Source organism: Cupressus sempervirens, chromosome 1 (genome assembly GCF_028749045.1).
Source record: "Cupressus sempervirens isolate cs-2001-9-10 chromosome 1, ASM2874904v1, whole genome shotgun sequence".
Taxonomy (NCBI): domain Eukaryota; kingdom Viridiplantae; phylum Streptophyta; class Pinopsida; order Cupressales; family Cupressaceae; genus Cupressus; species Cupressus sempervirens.
Genome location: NC_143118.1, coordinates 134,943,754 through 134,967,039, shown reverse-complemented (window position 1 = coordinate 134,967,039; position 23,286 = coordinate 134,943,754). Strand labels below are relative to the sequence as shown.

At 34.4% G+C, this 23,286-nt stretch overlaps 1 protein-coding gene across 7 annotated transcripts in view; it reads left to right on the top strand.

The window, feature by feature from the left end:
- DEG7 (DegP protease 7) overlaps window positions 1-23,286 on the top strand; it is a 249,233-nt gene that overhangs the window by 5,345 nt on the left and 220,602 nt on the right. For all 7 annotated transcript variants that reach the window (XR_016361753.1, XR_016361754.1, XR_016361747.1 and 4 more), the window contains exon 3: window positions 21,666-21,800. Coding sequence is in view for 2 of the 7 variants with exons in the window: in XM_089817752.1 (XP_089673878.1) it covers window positions 21,666-21,800 (135 nt within the window). In the remaining 5 variants the exon portion in view is untranslated. The remainder of the gene's footprint in view (window positions 1-21,665; window positions 21,801-23,286) is intronic.

Below are 23,286 nucleotides of genomic sequence, written 5' to 3'. Positions count from 1 at the left end.
CACATCATTAGAAGATGCCATCACTGCTGTAGGATACACCGCAGTTCTTTCTAGGATCGTTGTGATTACTGTTCTAGAACATTAGAAGATACCATTACTGCTATAGGATTGCTGTTTTTGTTAGATTGATCACTGTGTTATAGATGAACTCATTGACACTGCATATATACTTGTTCTGTCACTGTTTATGCTTGTGAAGTCAACTAATCATTCAAAATTTATTGTTTACTCATGTGTCTAAAGTTGAACAAGACATCTGTAGATTGTACTGTAATGGGACTGTTTTCTGACATCCTTAGAAGATGCTGTTACTGCTATAGAATCACTATTTTCTTTGGGCATATATACTTGTTGCATCACTGTTTATGCTTGATATCGCATATATGATGTCAACCATTCTTATAAAATTGATTGTTTACTCTGTCTAAAGTTGAACAAGGCATCTGTAGATTGTACTGTCACGGGACTGTGTTCTGGCATAAGGAAGGAACTATTGTAACCATAGCTGTTGTTATGGCCCTTTTATAATAATTAATATTATTTCTAATGAAATAAATCACTGTATTCTTTGATGGCTTTCTGAAACAATCACATATAAGTGCTTCTGCTCATTCCATTAATTGTTGTTCCTCTATCAATAAGCGCTGCTCTTAATAAGATGTGGATGATGAGAACTTTGACTGATTATTGCTGTTTTTATGAATCACTGACTTTACATAATCCTTTGCATCCATCAACTTTGCTGGCTTAAGAAAAATGTTGCTGTGCTGATCACTGAATTTTTCATTGACCTTTTTGACTTTGCTATATTAATAATATTATCGTTGCATTCTATTGTATCACATTTTTTTACCTTTATGATTTCCAGCATTTTAATGATATCACATTTGATATCATGAGTATTGACCTCCAGAATATCAACACATGATTTTCACCAAATACTTTGAGTAATGGCCTACATAATATCAACACCTGATATTCACCAAGTACTCAATAAGGTAATGGCCTGTAGAATATCATCACATAATATTCACCAAATACCTATCATATATCTAGATTCTATACAAACAACTCATAGATCGTCAAGTGAATGACATCTAACACACTTAGTCATTGATTTACAAGATATAGTCTATCATGATTTGTTTCATCATTTACATAAAATGTATATCATGATTTAAGTTATTGTAAGATCGTCACCTTCCAATAACTTATGCAAATACAAGTAATGTGATACTTAAAGAGCCTTTGACTATTTCTTCTCCTTTGTATTTAACTCATCCTCATGATTCACATATTAATTGCTATTGCCGCGAGTCCCTTTTGTAATTATTTTTAGCACAAAAGAATAACTGCTGCAAGATGAAAGTGAAACCTTAAATATTATTTGAAAGCTAATCCAAGCCATATATAGTTTGATGCTAAATCGCCGATATGCAAACGAAAAACTGAAGTGTAAACAAAACTCAGAATCTATCTAGTATCTAGTATGATAATACCATGTTTTAAATTTATTTTTAAGGCGGAGATGCGTGGAAGACTCCATTTTTTTGGTTTGGAGATGTAGAGACTTTCGGAGACTCTGTTATGAAGTCTCACACTCTTCTCAAAGTCTTTGGAAACTTCAAAGGTGTCGGAGACATGTTTCCGTTTGCGAGACGTGTCTCGGAAGGGGGGAGACGTGTCTCCCGGTAACACTGATGTTTTCACCTTCACTTGAAGATTCCTTTCATGGTTCTTGATATCAATGTGATTATTTCCTTTTGCTAACTTTCGTATTTTCATCCTTGTTTTAAGACATCATTGCATTAATAGGGATTCTTGAATCATAAAGACAACCATTCATCTTTACATGATCAATTTTAGTTAATAAATGCTTGCCCAACAAACATACTTTTCTCTTGAATTGTCATCCTCTTCATCGTTCTTTTGAAAAGATCTAGTCACTGCCTTAAGTATTCTAGGCCTTCACTATTCCGAAATATTTTTAGGTACTCAAATGATAGCTCTTCTTTTTCTTTTATTATTGTTAAGGGAATATTTTTGCTCTCTATTGCATTTGCCAACAGTGGATCTGAATTGGAAATATGATACCTTCGCCTTTTTGAACCATGAACTAGTTTTCTTGTTTTATGCTTGGGTTTCTTTCGTGGTTCCTTATCTTGATATAATATGATAGCCTTGTGTTAAATTGGATCAAATATATTAGAGATAAATTTTAATTTTATAATTAATAATTTCTGATATTATGTCTCAAAAATAATTCTTGTAACTATATCTCTGATGAATTAATATGTACGGACTGTACTTATTTGTAATAGAAACTTGCTATTACTGTTATTATCGCCAGAGATGATGATAATTCTCGGAGACAGTTATATGTTTACGTGTTGCTGTATATCAATCATCTCGGTCTTTTTATATATATCTCTGTTTGAGGATGTGGGGACATGTCTGCAGAGGGACATGCCTCCACATTACATGGAGACATGTCTCTTCGTTGACATGGCTCCACATGCCCTCTCATGAATTGACTCCACATGCCCTCTCATGAATTGACTCCGTCGATATGTACAATCAACTCACCATGATGCTCAAGAGAAGTGAATAACAACTCACCATGATGCTCAAGAGAAGTGAATAATAGTTCGGTCAACATTAATATTTGGTCAACTTTAATATTATTTGTAATATATGTGATCAACAATAATATGATTCATTATATATATAAAATTTCCTCTATCATAAACTTCATAATAATTTAAGCATAAATATTTATATTTAAATTTCTCAAATATATTTATATATAATAAAGATCCATTCTCTATTATATCTAAATGTATACACATCTCTATGAATGATATAAATAGTAATCAGTCACATATATTTTATCTGACTGAAGCTAGAAAATCATCAACACTCCTCTTAGCTAGGAGTATAATATATATATCAAGAACTCAAGTAAAATTTCCTCTATCATAAACTTCATAATAATTTAAGCATAAATATTTATATTTAAATTTCTCAATTAAATATATTTATATATAATAAAGATCCATTCTCTATTATATCTAAATGTATACACATCTCTATGAATGATATAAATAGTAATCAGTCACATATATTTTATCTGACTGAAGCTAGAAAATCATCAACACTCCTCTTAGCTAGGAGTATAATATATATATCAAGAACTCAAGATGTCCATAAGGTATGTGCACTAGTATCACCCATGTGATACTTACCATAAGGACATTATAATGGGGTTTGCTCACAAATATTAATCCCCCATGATATATCTATACAATACAACTTGTAGATATATGTGACGATATCTATCTCTCAGTTGATATTGATTTACAAGATATAATCTATCATGATCTACTTAGATATCAACCATATGATATCCATCATGATAGAAGATCAAGTTATTGTGTAAGATTGTCACCTTGCAATAATTTTAGAAGTTTAAGTTATAATCATTTAGAAGTTGTCATTTCTTCATGATGTACATAGGCCCCAAAAGAATCATGAAATTAAATCTCATGATGAAAATACAAATATTTTATTAGTACAATAATCAAAGATGTCAATGCTTATTCTCAGTAATTACAACCATACCAAGCTTACCTTTGAAGTATTCTACCTTTGCTTTTGCAAGAGGTTTGGTGGGGATGTCTGCAGTTTGGTTGTCTGCACTGACATACTTCAATTCAACTACAATTTTCTCCACCATGTCTCTAATGTCGTGATATGGTATCTCAATGTATTTAAACCTGTTATGAAATACTAGGTTCAGGGAGAGTTTTATGTAACTCTGGTTGTCACAATGGATGGTGGTGGGATTTAGTGGTTTCCCAAATAATCCAAGTAGAAGTTTTCTCAACTATATTGCTAAGGTTTTCCCATAGATGTTGCAATCTACTCTGCTTCTGTGGAGCTCTATGCCATAGATGATGGCTTTCTACTGAACTAGGATATCATAGTTGATCCTAAACCCAAACAACATCCCAAGGTGTTTTTCCGACCCACAAAATTCCCATCCCTGTTTGAATTAGTGTATCCATGCAAGTTAAGATCTACATCTTTGTATCGTAAACTATATTTGGTTATTCCACATAGATAGCTTAAGATGTGTTTAAACAAGGATATCATAGCTGATCCTAATCCGAAGCAACATCCCAAGGTGTTTTTTTGATCCACAAATTCCCGTCCCCGTTTGAATTAGTGATTCAGTGTATCCATGCAAGTTAAGATCTACATCTTTGTATCGTAAACTATATCTGTTTGTTCCATAGAGATAGCTTAAGATGTGTTTAGCTGCTTCTAAGTGTAACTGTTTTGGTTGACACATGAATTGGCTAAGTGCATTTATTGCATAACAAATATCTCTTTTGGTGTTTAACAGTTGCCTCTTTTAGTTTGTGCAACTTTGTTTTCATTGGAGTAGACATAGGCTTCAATCCATCATCCTAAATCTTTTCAGGATGTCAATAGTATACTTCCCTGGATTTAGAATAATCTCATTTGTTTGTTGCTATACAAATAAATCTAGGAAGTATTGAATAATTGCTATGCAAGATCTTGTTTGCACTAAGTTATGAGATGATCTTCTCATATGATTAACAAATTGTCAACATAAAGAACCAGAATCAACATATCTCCATTTTGTACCGTGAAATATAAGTTTGGGTTTGCATCATTTTAGGAGAATCCAAGTTTTGATAAATAATGATCCATTCTTTCATACCAAGCTCAAGGAGCTTGTTTGAGACCATAAAGAGCTTTCTTCAATCTGCAAACATGAGACTGGTTATCATGTACTACAAATCCTACAGATCCTACAGGTTGCTCTAGGTATACTTCTTCAATCATTCCATTTAGGAAGGCAGTCTTTACATCCATTTGATGAATTTCCATCCCTTAGATGCAACAATAGCAATTATAGTTTTGATTGAGGTATATCTGACAAATGGAGCAAATGTTTCTTCATAGTCAATACCTTCTTTCTAGGAGAAACCTGTTGGAACAATCCTAGCCTTGTGTATTTCAATGCTTTCATCTGCTGCATGTTTGATATTAAATAACCAATTGGAGGAGACCACTGATTTGTCTTTGGGTTTGCTTACAATATCCCATACATCATTCTTGAGAATGGATTTATACTCCTTTGTCATGGCATCCTTCTGAGTTTGATGTTGAAGGGCTTCCTCTACATTTGAAGGCTCTGAATGTATAAGTTCACTCATGAGTGTAATATAACCAGAGGTGTATTTGGTCTTTTTCTTTCTCTGAAAGTTTTTGGAGGGGCTGAAAATTTTCCTGCTTCTTTAATCATTTTCCTAGCCCATAAAGGTCTTTTCTTATTTTCTCTAGATCCATCTTAGGTATCCATGGTTTAAATGAAATTATTATCTTCTATGATATCTTGAATCTCCCTCTGAATCTCCAAAGGGATCTTTTTGAGGATCTTCAAGAATTATTTCATTTTCCTCCTAAGATCTTAGAAATGCAATAGCTTCACCAAATATTGCATCTCTACTTAGTTCAATGTGTCTTTGTCCAAGAATGTAAACTTTGTAGGCTTTAGAAGTTTCACCATACCCAACAAGAATTACTCTTTTTCTAGAAGGCTCTAATATAGATCTTTTCTTTTTAGGAATATCAATGTAAACTGGACAACCAAAAATTCTTAGATGACTTATATTATGTTTAACTCCAGTGTATGCTTCTTCAAGGGATTTCTTTTCTGGACGAGAGTAAGGGCATCTATTATGAATGTATACGACATTACTAGAAGCTTCAGCCCAAAGGTAAATTTTTAAGTTTTGATCATGGATCATGGCTTTTGCAACTTCAACAATAGTTCTGTTCTTTCTTTCTGCAACTCTATTTTGTTGTGGGTTGTTGGGAACAAAGAACTCCTTAATCCAACATTGTTACAGTTTTCTTGAAAGATTTTTGAAGTGTATTCCCTTCCATGCCTGTTTCTTAGCGTTTTGGTCTTCTTTCCTAATATGTTTTCTACTAGAGCCTTAAATTCTTTGAACCTTATAAGATTTCTTCAGATTCTTTACTTTTTAGAAAGTATATCGATGTCTTCCTAGATTAGTCATCTGCAAAGATAATATAATACAAAAATCCTCTTATGGTCCACATAACTCAGAATGAACAAGTTTGAGTACAATATTAGATTCACTTTCACTATTGTGAAAAGTGCTTTGGTGATCTTCCCTGATGCTCAATCTTTCAATATCCCTTCATGTTCAGGTTTGAGTTTAGGTAGTCTTGTTACCATTTTTTCTAAAGAGGGTAAGCCACGAAAATGAAAATGTCCTAGTCTCTTGTGCCAGATTTCACTTGCATTGGTTGACTCATGGATTAAGGGTTGAGAAGGAGAAGTAGATAGCTTGTAGAGGCATTCATGCCTTATTCCGATAGTATGAGCATTCTTGATATTTGAGTTCTTAGGCCAACCTAATACTTTCCCATCCATGAAAGTAACTTTGTACCCCTTGTTTTCGAGTACTGAAATAGAAACTAGATTTCTTTTGATTTCAGGTACAAATAGTACAGCTGTGAGTTGGAGTAAGATGCTTGATTTGAGATTGATAGTGTAGGTCCCAATTCCCTTGACTGGATAACTCGCATTGTCTCCCATAGTTACTTCATTATTATAATTTTCTTCTATGGATTCTAGACATTCTTTGAAGCCAATTATGTGCTAGGACGCCCCATTATGTATTACCCAAGAGTTTAGTTTGTCTGAAACCTGACTAGATAAGGCGAAATAAAATACAAGGTTCTCTAAATCCACAACCATGCTTGTTGTACTGACTTCAGCAAAAGAGGCTTGGGGTTGGGTCTATCATGACACTTCATTGCAAGACGACCATATTTATCACATCTATAACATTGTACTTTAGATAGATCCCTCCTTTTCTTGAATGGTTGTTTCCCATTTATATCCTTGCCCTTTTTCCTTTTGAAGTTAGTCTTCTTCCCTCTTTTTTGTGATTGAGTGGTGAGAATCTGAATGTCTTTTTTTGTGGAATTCGTACCGATCCGTCTAGCATTAATCTAGACTCTTCTTGAATGAAGTCAACTTTTAGTTGATCAAATTTAGTAATTTTGGAGCGAGCACTTGTCCCTTGAATAAAGGATTACCAGGAGACTAGAAATCCATTTAGGTTTATCATTGTTAATTCTTTACTATCAAAGGTATTACTGATTGTAGAGAGTTTATTTCTTAAGTCTGTTATCCTCATAAAGTATGACGTGCTAGTCTCTCCCTGATTCATCTTTATATAGTGAAGTTGATTTTTGAAAGTAAGAATCTTACTAGTGTTATTTATCTCGAACATGTCCTCTAGGGCTTTGAACATAGCATGCACTGAGTCTAATTTGATGATAATAGGCAATATGTGATCTTTCAGTCTGCCTACCAATAATTTCATTGCTCTGGAGTTGTTCTTTTCCCATTGAGTCTTTCCATCTTTCTCACTAGGTTCAGCAACTGCATTTTCCACCATTGTTTTAATAATGCTCTTTTAATGTGAGCATCATTCGTAATTTCCAAGCTTCAAATTTTGAAGCACCCTTCAAGTCTAATTCCAGTTACCATCTTGACGAATGCAGTATTTTTCCAAAAGAAATATTTATGGTAATTAGCTCTATGTAGAAAAATCTGATCTAATCTTTTTCTGACACCTGCTCTGATACTTTGTTAAATTGGATCAGATAAATTAGAGATCAATTTTAATTTTATTATTAATAATTTTCTGATAATATATCTCAGAAATAATTCTGTCTGAATTATTTTTCTTGTAACTATATCTTTGATGATTCAAGTATGCACTGACTGTACTTTGTAATAAAACTTGCTATTATTGTTATTACTGCTGAAGATGATGATAATCCTTGGAGACTTATATGTTTATGTGTCGCTGTATATGAATCATCTCGGTCAGCAAATATATATATATATATATATATATATATGTGAGTGTGTGTGTGTGTGTGTGTATGTTTGAGGATGTGGGGACATGTCCGTGGAGGGACATGCCTCCACATTGTGTGGGGACATGTTCGTGGAGGGACATGCCTCCACATTACGTGGAGACATGTCTCTCCGTGTGTTAAGTTTGTAGTTACAGTTAGATTGATTCGATCATGAGATTCATTGTTGTTAGTAAATCATCATTTAGTTATATATTATATATATACTTATTTTATATATATATATATATTATGTATTTTGTTAATATGTTATTTATATCTAATGATGATTAACCACAAGAAACATGTCTCTTCCTCTCATATTTATAAGTCATTCAATATGCATTTGGAAAGCAATCAATTACAATGGCAATCATTAGTACATTTGCAGAGATTTAAGAAGTTAACATGATATCAGAGCAAGGCTGCAAATGTAGGAAAGGTTGATATTAAGAAGAGACAATAAGTTGAGGAATGGCGTGAATGGCTGATCAAAGGAAGATGGCAGAGAAGGAAATCCAAATATCACCGACGACAGTAATCAATGAACCCTGCTCACATTGAGTATAAGAATCATCACTGCATTTATTTGTACACAAGAGTGTGATAGCTATTGTCAACACCGACGTCCAAGTAGGGAGATATGAACAGAATAGGGAAGGACATACATTTGGATGAATGGCAACTTTTTAAGCGTATGGAATAGTGTTGTCAAAATTAAATCTCTTCCATAAGACTCCATAGGTCAAAGTTTGATAGGGCATATAAATATAAGGGGAGCAAAGTAGAAGAAACACCAAAAGACTGTCAGTCAATGAAATACATTTAATCGTTTTGATAATCATTAATAAATTATTATCATCAAAATAGCGATGCTTCAAAGCAATTAAGATGTGAACGAAGGTAAATAGAATTTATGTTGTATACTATATTTAATAAACACTTGTATCGATAGCATAACTCTTGCAAACAAGCGATTAAGTCATAAAGTCTATCCTCCCATCGAAGAAAGGATGCGACTACCATCAACAGTACCAAGATTAGATGCGCACAAAGACAAGAGAGTCTTAGTCTATAACCCCACACTTGGACTTACAAATAGATGGTGGCACCATTGGCGGCACTTCAAATGCTGTGGGTTGCAAGGCGAGACAAAATCATTCCATCAAGAGATTAAGAATGAACTATCTCCTAATGGAGAAAACAATGACCTTTCATCAACCAATGATCGTGTCTGCAACAATATTTAGCATGTGTATATACTTTATATACTCAGCAGAGGAGACAAAATGACATTGATGCTGAGTTGGAATCAATATACATTGGAAGTGTTTAATCTTGCAAGAATAAGATACAATCGAACCCCATTACAAGTCAAGGAAAGATATCAATCAATTAAAATAAGTCTTAATTCCTTTTGCACTAGTTGACAGCTCTTCCAATTTGTCCAACTCAACATAGTCAAATCTGACATAATTCTATGTACTGTAGAGTCTCTCACAGTTGTTGTGGAGCATCATGAGACCTGAACTTGTATTGCATATAACGATCATGACAAAACTGAGCATTCAGATCAATAAAGTGCATCGACTCTAGAGATTATGTTGTGAACAATTCACGCACATATATCTGAAGATATTGTGATCGCAACAGATAAATTACATCCAGTTTTGGAGGCAATAGCTCATAGATCACAATAGAGGTCATAGTGTTATAAACAACATGCATAATTCTATTGTGATATGGAAACATATACATCATATATACCTGCAAGAGAATGTACATCAGAACATATATATTGAAACTAATCACAGAACTGCATAGTGGGATCAACTAAAAGTTTAATACCCCTTCGACAGATTCATTGTCATAGACAATCGAATGCCTATTGAATGGGAGGGAGATAAGAACCTCCAGATTTGTATGGACAACAATTAAGATTAGACCTCAGTTCCCTTTTATCCATCAAATCTGTATATTTGAACAACTGGCATAAGAAAAAAAGACAATTAGAAGAGTCTCAGATAGAATATAAGGAATGAATGACAGTGAAGTTCATATTATAATATAAAACAAATACAATTATACAATTATACAAGAGATATCCCATAACTAATTAGTGAGAGAAATCTTAGGCAAAGTATGAGGATTTGAATTATGAAGATGTCTTAATAGCAATCCATATTAGCCCCGCGACATAAAGCAAATAGAAAGACAAGACATAGTAAGGAAATATACTACTGTACTTGGGAAAGACATGATAACCAGAAAATAGAGATAAAGAGAAGTATTTGTAATGTCCCTATTTTTAGTAGGTTCCTACAGTTGGCCAAGTCAGTTCATCATAACGACCCTCGTGAGTTGACAAGGTGTTTTGGGGGTCTCAGTCGATAACTTACTATTTTTAGTAAGTCTATTTTTAGTAGTCGCTATTTTTGGCAATGTTGTGGGTGGCTTGGCAGTTGGTTGTCACTTGTGGTTAATTAGGTTAATAATTGCATGAGCTCATATTTATTGATTATTCATTGAGTTGCATTATTATAATAATGTTTATATTATTATAATAATGATTTTAAAAGATATTTCTAAAAAGCAAGTTGAAAAGTTTCTAGCGTTGAGTTCTTTTGGGAAACTTCCACGATTTCTGAAGTGGAGTTTTATGGAAACTTTTGCCAACAAAAACTTATAAATGTGAGCTCATTTCATTGGGAAAGACATGCTTGAAAATTCATTTGCTTTTGTTGCCTTTGTGGCTTTTTTCCCGAGTTCTGAATTGTGAGCCCTTGCTGAAGTATAATGGTCTGAGTTTCTGAGGACTGTTTGAAGTCACTGCTGATATATAGTGATTTCACTGGTTAGTCTCCTAACTATCATTATTTGTGTCTGGGAGATTGGAATTATAATACTGTGGATTCTGAGTTGGTGTATGCAAATTATGCTAAGGTAAATAATTTTCCCTTTCTTCTTTTGCTGTGATACCAGTGTCTAAGAAGAGCTGCAATCTGAAGTTAGCATTTTCTACTGGGAGGACCAATTGATTGTGACCCCTTTCATTAATTCTGGTCTATTACAGGGGCTGTATTTCATAATGAGGAGTTATTGAGATTGGTGGAAGGTTATTTGCATAGTTTTCGGAACCATTGAATTTGCCTAAGGGTGTGCATTGTGACTTCATTAGCTGCCGACTCCTTTCCATCAACAAATACCCCAGAACTGGAAACACAACTGCAATCTGGGAGGTCACGTATGTTGCAAGGGGGCAGACATATCCTTAAAACCTGCAAATATCATTCTGGAAAATTACTAAGGGCTGCACCTGATTTGTGGTAACTGTGGCATGGATCGGAGGCATTCTAATAGCAGATCGTCCAGCCTGGATAGATGGCTTGCATTAGTAATTGGGGAGCCTGCAGATACCATCAGTGGCTAGTCTTCATGGCAATTTTGGCATTGGTAGTCAGCCATAGTAAGCGTGGACGGGCCTGGCTGTGATAATCAGTCTGCAAATTAAAACAAGTCTCCAAAATTCATCAATTGTTGGGACATGTCTATGTTGGGATAGACATTTATCAGACGGGTGGTACATTCATGTTTGCTGGGCGGCCACTACAGAGTTGGAAGGGCAGCAAATCTCTTCAAGTTGTGTCTCATGATTCTTGGAGTCCTATGTTTTCAGGTTAATTATATCAGCAGCATCCAAAATCACAATCAGGTTCATTGTTGTTGGAAAATTGAGTTAATTTCTGAAGTTATTATTATTTGTTGTCTTCCCTTAGTGAGTAAATTCTACAAATTTCTGGAAGTGTGTCATTTTGCAGTATTGTTTCTTGTCTACGTGTTATTTCTGAAAAGGAATTCCAAAGTATATATTTAATTAAGAAATCAGAAAAATCATCATACATACAAAATACCAGTTCGTGCATCAATATAACAGTTTGGGCTAGGTTGGGGTCTTTAGATTTTAAATATACTCCAGCCAAACTTATCTCCTTTTCAGCTTCCATCATCTGCTTGAGAATTAGAGTTATAACAGATATGTCACCTCAGTACAAGCAGAGTTATAGGACCATTCGATACCCATATTTATATAAATCTACAACCATCTAAAATAAGGTTGTCCACTCATTAAACATAGTGGAAATAATATTCGATGAATCTACAAGTCCATATGGAATACCATCGAATAGAAGTAAAAGGGAAGATGAGTGAGTAACTGGAAATTCTAAACAATGGAATAAGTGGGAATTTACATTGTGGGGGTGAATGATTACCTTAACCAGTGTTTCATTCCCTATTGGAGGCATTTTCTTGTTTGATGCATATGGACCTTCATTGGAACAACTTGTATAAAGAACATCAATGTGTAGATAAGTATTTATTATCCTTGAGTATTATATTTACTTATTGTAGTTCCTCTCTTATTTGTAATTCTATGCATACTATAAGGGTTAGTTGCCTTGATCTTTTCCTTTATGTTTGAGGATGTTCTTATAGGAAAAGAAGGTTGGTACTTTACACATGCTACTAGATATTGTGTAGACTCAATCTAATGATAGCAGCTCCAAAGACCTGAAGATGGATGAAGTGAGGCTCTTGAAGCAAACATCTTTGATGATTGAAATTATGAGATCCGTTTACATTAAGAGGAAGTATGACACTTCTTCTAAGGAAACACGGGAGCTTAGAAGACTGATACTCAAAGAGAGTCTAGAAATACATGTGGGTGACTACATTGATATTGATGGGCCTACTCGTACGTATATCATGAGGAAGTGATGACTTATCACTAGAAAATCAGAAAATTGATATAAAATTCAGAGTGAGTTTGACAGACATCCTTGGGTGAAGAGAGTTTCTAAAGAAGTAACTAGAGGACCTAACCTCCCAGGATCGATGTTCAGAGGGAGAAATTTTGAGATGCAATCCTTTGTGGATAATATCTTTTCTATAAGGAGAAGTTCTAAGATAAATTCTTTATAATACGCTCTCCTCTATGAGAGAGAAGTAAGAGGTGAAAACCCTTTGTTCCACTCTCTAGTAGCATCTACGGGTGGTCCACTCTTCGACTTGATTCATGGTGGATATTATGTGAGTTACTACATGATGCTATTGTGATTATGTCATGAATGGTGACGATCTTTCATTGATGTATATATTTAGCGGGGAGCTATTGAAAGATGACGATCTTATCAATAGCTGGACCTGTTATCATAACTGACTACATTAAGTTGTTGTCCCGGAGTGCTAGAAGTTATGATAACGAACAAAAGGTAACTATTGAAAGGTAACGATCTTATCAATAGTAGACCTGTCTCCTAACACCAAAATGTGTTGGAGCAAGTGTTATCATGGTTATTACGCCAGATCTTGCCGGACACCATGAAAATTATTGGTGTCATTGTTATTAGGCTGGATTTTGCCAGACACCATGAAAATCATTTGTTATGGCTCTTTAGGCCGGATCTTGCTGGACACCATAACTTAAATCTATCATAGACCATACTTAAGGTGGTGTTTAATCTTGTATTATATTTTCTTCAATTCCCTCTTTGCTAAAGAGGGAGTGTTGAGGAATTTAGCTTATAGTGAATTGAAGTAAATTCCATATGTTAAATATGTTTATTTATGTGTGTTGATGGATTCATGTTGTTATCCTTAATCTGTCATTCTAGGAATATCTCTTCATATACTCGAGAGCATAATGTGTTATATATGAATCCTCCCTAACTAAGAGGGAGTGTTAAGTTTGTATTTATAGTCAAATTGATTCGATCATGAGATCCATTGTTGTTGGTAAATCATCATATATATATATATATAATATTATTGTTAATATGTTATTTATATCTAATGACGATTAACCACAAGAAACATGTCTCTTCCTCTTATATTTATAAATCATTCAATATGCATTTGGAAAACAATCAATTATAATGGCAATCATTAGTTCATTTGCAAAGATCTAAGAAGTTAACACTGTGGACATGGCTCCACATACCCACTCATGAATCGACTCCGTCAATAAGTATAATCGACTCACTATGATGCTCGAGAGAAGTGAATAATAATTTGGTCAACATTAATATTCGATCAATAATATTATTTGGTGAACTTTAATATGATTTATTAGATATATATATAAAATTTCCTCTATCATAAATTTCATATTAATTTCTTTAGCATAAATATCTATATTTAAATTTCTCAATAAATTATATTTATATATTATAAATAACCATTCTCTATTATATCTAAATGTATCCACATATACCTACGAATGATATTAATATTTTTGGTCTTTTTTTTTTTTTAGACTGCAGGAATTGGGTGCAACACACCCCCCCCTATAAACTACAGTGCACCGGGTAAACTTTTTAACGTGATTGGTAGCGCTGGCGTGACACGCCCATTGGTACCACGGGAATGGGGGAGACTAGAACCTGTGACCAACCCCCTGCAACAGGGAAGATTTAGCCAACCGAGCTAGGGCCCCCACCCTTTGGTCCTTATTAATATTTTCATTGTCTTTGTCATGTTTCTCTCTCCATACTAGGGTAGGTCTTCCTCCTTGGTTATTCTTGGTACCCTTTTTCTTTTATTCTTACACAATTTCATAAAGACATCTACACTGTCGGGTAATGTGCTCATAGTTATTGCACCTATATAACACAATAGTATATATTCGTATTTTACTTGTTGAATATAATTTCTACTCTCCACCCTTGGTGGTTTCCGTTTTTGTATTCTTCATTCTCTTTCCTTATGGCCAAAGTAATTTTAGGAGTAGTAATATCTATAGGGTCATGTGGGAAGTAAGATGTATCTACTTGCCTTGGAGGGAAAGTTTGTCTGAAAGTGTCCTTGCTATCTTTGCTTTTGATGGGGTTTATCAAAATTTCAACATATCTTTCAAGTTCTTCCTCTTCGATTTCTTAGGCAACTCCTCTACTATGTTACTTCCTTCTTTGATGAAGCCTTTGAATGTATAATTGTGATTCGTTGACTTTCTGTCTAGTTAGAAGATGGCCTTTGGCCTTTGTTAAGTGCTAAGTGGGGTTTGCTCCTCGTGCGCACTTAAAATGACAAGTGCTCTTCTCAAATGTGAGACTAGTATTCAGTTTAACATTGTTTTACTCCCAATAGTGGCATTTTATGAAGGTTAAGTTGTTGTGTTGTTTTGCCATCAAGGTTCAAATTTCAATAGGGATGAGGTCTTCCATTTGTGGCCTTGTTGGTTCATAGCTCTAGGTCAAAGCGATTACCCCTTTATAAAAAACATTTATTTCCTCTAAATCATTTTTTAATACGACAACGTCTTTCTCTAATTTGGCACAATCCACTTCTTTTGCCTTTAGCTTGTGCTTCATCTCATCCTCAAATCATTTGGCTTCTACTAAATGAGTCCTTGATTCTTCAGTAATCTTGTTTGAATTTTCTAGAGTTGCTGAAGTTTCTATAAAATGCAGCTTGTGCTCTGTGATCTTCCCTTTTGATTTGTCATTTTGTTTATATGCATGATGGACCTCTTTCATGAAATCTACATCCTCTTCTTCACTGCATGCCTCATCAATATATTTTTGTTCGCTGTTTGTGTCCTTTATGGCCATACAGATTATTTTTTTCTTCTTTATCACTACTTCGTTTTTAATGAGCTGCTTTCTTTTTTTGAATAGAAGTTCTTGTTATATTTTTGGAATCTCTTCTTTTGATTGTTCTTAGAATTTTTCTTCACCTTGTTCTTTATATATATTTCTTTTTCATCTTCACTTGAGTTGCTCTTATTTTGGGGACATTTAGAAGCATAATGTCCAACCTTTTCGCAATTGAAATATTTGAAAGAAAATTTCCATTACAATTCTTGTTCTGTTTCTTTAACTTCCTTTAGAAATAAGCCTCATTTAACTTCCTTTAGAAATAAGCCTCATCAGTCTCACTACTTGAGCTCTTGCTTGATAAATGTTTTTTGTTTTTCTCTTTCTTTGATGCTTTAAAAGAGATATCATTCTGAGGTGTTTTGCCCCGAATCATCATTTTATAAGTGGTAAGGGCGTGTTTGGTCACTGGAATTGAGTTGGAATTGGGCAATGCAAATACCAAATTCCCAAACTCGTGGTTTGTTTCCAAAAAACAAAAATGGAATTGGATTTTTCAAATTCTAATTTTTGCTCAAAATGAGCACATGAATTTTCCACCTCAAAAGGTGGAATTGGAAAACTAATTCCAATTCCACTTTTTTATAAATCAAAATTTATAGTGCTTTGGTGTCCGTTTGCCCTTTTTATTATTGGAAAGCCTAATTTTCAATAACCACTTGATGAATATTGAGTTTAGTGTTAGTATTGCTTTTTTTTGAGATCTGTGATCACTGCAGCTTGCGTATGAGTAAGCAAGGGGATCAATTATGTTTGCCTTCGACTTCTAAGGCTGCACTTCATTAGGGTATGCACATTTTCTATAGAGACACAAATGGGTATGTTTTATTTGTTGAAGGAGGTACTTCTGCACCAGAGACTCATTGTAAGTGTGTTCTAGAAAGTGGTATTATGGTCAAGGAAAGATTTTTGGAGTCAACTGTTTCTAATGTGAAGATAGAGGGGTTTCATGTTTCAAATTTGATAGTAGCAGGAGATACAATTTCTAGGAGTAATGAGAATGTTAGGTATGGGAATGCCAGTAAACTGGGGAGAAAGAAGCCTCCGAGGCCTCCCAGAGCATCCATAGATTTCTCAAAAGAGGGATGAAAAGCAATTCTGACAGACCTCTGTTAAGACGATCCAGATTGGAGAGAATGAAATTTTTGAGAAGGCAGAAGGCTGGGAAGCCCTCTTCAACTAAAACGAGTCTTGGGGCTCTGCTGTTTACAGTTTCCTTCTTTGTTGTCGTGATCACTCAAGGTAGTCTCTGGCCAGTGGCCACTTGCTTCATGTACGTTCTCTTTTAAAAGAAAAACCTTATTCCAATACAATTTCAGGAAAGGGGAACCAAACAGTTCCAACTATATTCCAAAAACCATTTTCCAGATTTAGAACTTCCCAAATTGGCTATTTCTTGTATTGCAGAATTCTAGCATTCTGTAATTCCAACAACCAAACGGGCTCTGATTGTTCATCCTTTGTTAATTTGTCTAGCTTTTTCATATCTTCAATTGCATAGTTTCAGAATCAGATTTTTGTTGGCAAGGACCTTAGCATCTTTTTAACAACTATTTGGCTTGATGCACTAGAGGAGTTGATGGAGGTGTGCAACTATCTACTAGTGATTGGCAAACATCAAATCCAAGGGCATTCAAATATGCTTCCATCTAATGCTCCAAAATACGTAATTTGTCCCATCAAAGATTGGTGTTTTATGTGATGCATAATTGTTGGCCATTTGTGTCTTTGGGATCTTCCTTTAAGCGGCAAGGTTTTGTTCAAAGGAACCTGCTCTGTATTATGCTTTATCCAGCTATATCCTTACCAATCATCAATTTATCTTTGCTAATCAACAGTTGGACATTTCGTTAAACATTTGGCAATCTTTATTGTTATCGTTGCAAATTTGATGATCTAATTTTTGAAATCACACTAGAGAATGCAATTAGACACTTGCAATTTTAGATCAATTTAATATTAAGAAGTTTGTATGAATGCCAATAATAATTCATAATTCTGCCTTACAAACTCAGCAATTATATAATTTTGAAAAGACAGAGAATTTGGTCCAGCTTTAATTCATTTCCAACAATATTTCAAACAAACAGTAGCAGCAATATTTTATAAAATGCCACGAACCTGGAAATATAGATTGGCTTTGATTTTTCATTTGCAGTCCAATGTGAATCTACTGTGGCCCCAATGCCTCTGAATGCAGGCTGAAGAGAACTCACGCTGATGTCCAGTAATGAAGTTAGACCCCAGCAGGTAGGTCTCAGGTCTATATTGTGCAATGGGTTTTTGGATAATAGCTAGCCGCAGGCCTAAAAAATCAAATGCAAAGCAGGCTCTTGCTGGCTCCACAATCAATATCGCAGGCCTTCTAAGAATAAATGTTCAGCCTCCCAAAAGGGGTCACAGCCTATGGATCAACTGTAGGTGCTACCAATACCCAAACCAAATCTCTATAATTCCGACACAATTTAAAAGGCTTTCACAAATTCCAGAACAACCTCTAGTAGCAAGAAAAAATAAAAATTCTCCTTAGCAATAGATAATATAGTAGGAGGAATGACAAATTGTATACCTCAGCTCAATTTGCCAAGCAATCTTGGAATAATTCTCAAAATTGAATCTATAATACGTCAGCTGTAGATTCCAAAACCTTGTACTTCAGCAAGGGCACAAAAAATAATATAATCAAATGATCGGATGCTTTTCTCATCAAATGGGCTCATATTTATAATCGCCAAATGGCACAAGTTTTCCAAATGAACTCCACTTGAGAAGCTTCCTCAACACAACATTAAAATATAATAAAGTGCCATTATAATATAATTTATTAATTGCTTTTTGCTCCCAAAAATGACCTTTTCCACTATAACATAATTTCTTGATACACAAGGGCATAGTTTCTTGTGCGCATGATTTAAAACTTTTCAACTTGGTTCCAACACGCTATGATATTGAGGTGACCAACATACAACAACAAAAATAGTAACCTCAACATATTTAGATGAATAAGAAAGCATCTGTCTTGTGAAAACAACTGAAGAAGCATCAGAATAAAAAATTGACAATATGAGAGTGATCCTGATGAAGACAGACATTTAATGAACCTGACGGGGTGGGGTGACTAACTATAAATAGACACTTGCTCCAAGATTCTTGGAGCCGAAAGTAGAAACCCGAAATAAAAATTAAGAGCATCACTCAATTCCTCTCACTCAACTGAGCTAATTGGAACCAACAATTGACTTTCTATAAATAGTAAGTCCCTCAAATGGAGCCAAAACACACCATAGGTTGCTGGAAAGCCTATAATCCCACTATTAAGACCCTCAAGTCCCATTGTCAGTTCACGAGGGTCATGATGGTGAACTGACCAAGCCAATTGCAGGAACCTACTAAAAATGGGGATATTACAATCTTGGATACCAACTATAGCACATGGTTATATTGGGTGCGGGTGAATCATTATAACAATGAATTTTACCAATCTAAACTTTATTTATCACAACAGAATCAATTACTAAATTTAACAATTATGTACATAAGAACACAATAACATAGTGTTTTATGTGGAAACCCAAATGGGAAAAAGACCACGACAAATCAATGCTTTCATATAATTTTTCTTTTACAACTTGTTTGTAGGCACCAACCATCACCAAGTCGTAATATTTGTAAGCACCGACCCGCAATAGGCATCGACCTGCAATAGGCACCAACCCCTAAAAGCAAAACACCAACTTCGCATAAACCCGCAATTCAACCTTGACAATGTTACTATCTCAACTGATGTTGGATTCACTACATTGGCACAAATTCTGATTATAAACTTTCTTTACAAATTTTCTGCAAATCTGATCAAAGTTGATAAAATTTCGATAATACTCCTCAAGATCTAACCATACAGGTTTAATAATCTTCAAAACTATCCTGGCCCTATTTATATTTTCAGCATTAAACTCCCATATATACTTCACATATATTTTCTGAATTTGGTGTCTATATCAGATTGCCTTGATATAAACTAACACAAAACACTGCACACACTTCTCTTCCTCAAATGTTATCTCTATATATATATTTACCAAGGGAGACATATCTCTTCAATTAACCACCGATCCCATCTCTTTATTAACAAATTGCTTAATTACTTCTTCAATCGCACCTCTTTGCACCACTTTATTAATTTCTTTTAGAAGATAACAAGTCAGTTCATTAAATGCTAATAGCTGTTCACAAGATTTAGTCTTCCTTTCAACAGATCACATCTATATGATCTCATTATCTTTGAATCCAAATAATATACAAAGGTGGCAATTTCTTCTGGCAAACATGACTCCTTTGATTGCTGTGTGCATTAGAACATAAACATAATTCCTTAGACCAAGTCTTTAATCATTTTAATCCATTATGAATTTAATCACATCATTAGAAGATGCTGTCACTGTTGTAGGATACACCGCATTTCTTACTAGGATTGCTGCTTTCTTTGGATTGTTTACTGTTTCAGAAAATTTAGTGTTTTATATATGGACTTGTTGATACTCCATATATACATGTTCCATTACTATTTACGCTTGACATCACATGTATGAAGTCAGGCAATCATATAAAATTTATCGTTTATTCCATGAGTGTAAAATTGAACAAGGTATCTGTAGATTGTACTGTCATGGGACAGTTCACTGGCACAAGGAAGGAACTATCATAACTATAGAACTTGTTACGGCCCTGTTTAATTATTAATAATATTTCTAATGAAATAAACCACTCTCGTATTTGACCGCTTTCTAAAACAATCACATATAATTGCTGCTGCTCATGACATTAATTGTTGTTCCTCTACCAATAAGCGCCCACTGTATCACTGTTTTTGTGAATCACTGACTTTACATAATCCTTTGTCTCCATCAACAACACTGTCTTAAGAGAAGCGTTGCTGTGCTGATTGCTGATTTTTTCTTTGACCTTCTTGGCTTTGCTATATAATATTATTGCTGCTTTCTATTGTAGAATTAGTACCTTTAGAGTGTGCATCAACTTTTTCTACTAGGATGGCTTAAACTTTGGTGATATCTTCATGTTCATCACCAACAACTTATTCTTGGTTTTTGTCTTGAAGCATAGTCATCAAGCCAAGATTGAAATGATCAAACATGAGTGTCTTTAATTTTTCTTTTGAAATTTCTTTGTTATCTTACTTAACCTTTTTTCATATTCACTGGGATACTCTTCACGATTCATGGAGTCATCTTGACTGGCATATGAATGAGACTATCTTAATTGTTTTCGTCATCTTTTTTGATAACTTAATATATTCTTAATTCTCCTTGTGCCATGAATGACAATGTGGAACTTTAGACGATCAAGCTGCATAATTCATATCTTTATAGGTTGTAAGTACACAGCTATTAAAGCATATATCACTAGCACGTTGCCACCACTATAATCTATCATAGAAGATTGTAGATAGCTTGGATGAATTGATTTACACACTCCTCCATGATAATCTAGTGTAGATTCTTTAATCAAGTGTCCTTGAATTGTTGCCTATTGTCAATTCCAAATGTTCTTTACACCTCATTCTTTAGAATAAAATCATGTTCTTTTTTTGAAGTGTGTGGATCATCTTCCTTATGTCAACTGATCATTAGCATGTCTAACAACTTCCACATTAATGAGAACACATTGAGATCTCTTTAGCAATATGCTTTGACATCAATGACAAGTTTTAACAGTCACTTGAGCTCCCTTGACGTCAATGACTAACATTTGTCTTCATACTTTTGACATGAATAACAATATTTCCAACATATTGTTTGGTTAATCGCGTATAGGCCATTTTTGGGAGGTAATATGTAATTACGATGGGATTCCCTGACAATAAGTTGATTTCTTGCTGCATATACCTTGGTAGTGCCTTTTTCACATAAAAAGGAGATACATATATTTAGTTCATAAAGACATCATAAACTGAATGGTTTTTCATTCTATAACATTTTGTATACATTGCATGTACAGGTCCACGATTTTGGATTTTTCCGTTTTGATCCGGGAGCTCTTCAGTTTATGAAATGTGAAGAAATCCCTCTTGCACCAGAAGCTGCATCTGTTGGATTGGAGATCCGGGTAGTGGGCAATGACAGTGGCGAAAAGGTAAGCACTCTGTTACATGAGTTTTTACAAATCCTGCTCGTAAATATTCTTGTTTTATATGGTTCACTTTGGTTAGTGCATATTTCAAGGGAAAAAGCAAAATAACATCAAGAAGAGTTATGAAGTATTCATTTTCCAATATTTTGAAAGTCATACATTCTTCATCTATTAATGTTTTTTCTGAATCCTGTCAACTTTTTGATACATTGCCAATATTGATTATAATCAAGCATAAAAAAATTGATGTATATTAAAATACAGGTAGATTTTTTATTGTGATGAATGTGGTTTTATAGGTGGGCATTGATTAAGATTGTAATCTATATTAGATCTCTGCATACGTTTGAAGTAATTGAACTGCACATGGTAGGGCGCAATTTTTTTTATCTCATTTCCGAAACCTTCTGACTTTGTTCTTGAGGATTTGAGGATGCCTTTACAGGGATTTCATGTTCATGCAGGAAAACAGAAATTAGTGGTGGCTGCTGTTTGATTCTTAAAATCTTTAATTAGCATTTAAGAATCATGATTTATTGAGAATATTTCTGGTTGCGAATGCAAATGAAGCTTACATTTTAAGAGAAGAATATCCGAGATTGTGAAAACTGAAACGAAATGTGCAATAACTCACACAAAAACTTAGATTTATCAATCCTGGAAACCCCCACAGTGGAGGAATGCCAGCCTTTATGGTAGTGGCTATGGTCTTGCTACCCTCTTTATTATCTTTGTAAGATTATTGAAAGAAGTGGGACATCGATTCTTCCCTTTACTTATGTTTGTTCTCTTCTCATGAACAGCAAAACTCTCTCTAATTTGTCCTTTCCTCTCAGTCTCAAATACATGCGTACAAATCAAGTTCAAATTTGTAAGTACTGTTGGAAGTTTGCCTTAGCACTAATTTAAATTTAATGCTTCTCTTCTTCAATGAGGAGAGGGTTGGAGAACCAGCTAAAGAATTGGCATTTGGTGTCCACTCCATTTGGTTGAATTCTCCAGTGGTAGGTTGCCATGCAACATATTACAAACTTTCTTATAGGACAAAGCATGATAATTGGTCAAATTAGAAAAGAACAAGAAAATTAGTTGCAATTGCAACTTCAGAAAAGCTAGACTAAACGTGGAAATTGACCTTTTCAACAAACTCAATCAAAACCAATTCACAGCTCAGAAGGCTTGAGGAATATAAGGCAAGAGGTGCTAGAATTGGAGGGTGCATGCACTGAATGGATATAGGGGACATGGTTTCCAAGTTCTTCTTATACTTAAAGATCCCAGTGGAAGTCTTCCAAAGGTTAAGATGCAAGCTAGCCACATCTTTGGTGATTGTTTCTTAATTTCTTTTGCTATGCTTGGATCCCTGTTTGATGCTTTCATCAATGCGGTCAAACAGGCAATATCTCAAGATGTTGAAACTTAATAGAGGGTTTATTCTTCCAGAGAAGTAGAGTGGATGAATTTGTCGCAACTATGAGTGTACATAAAC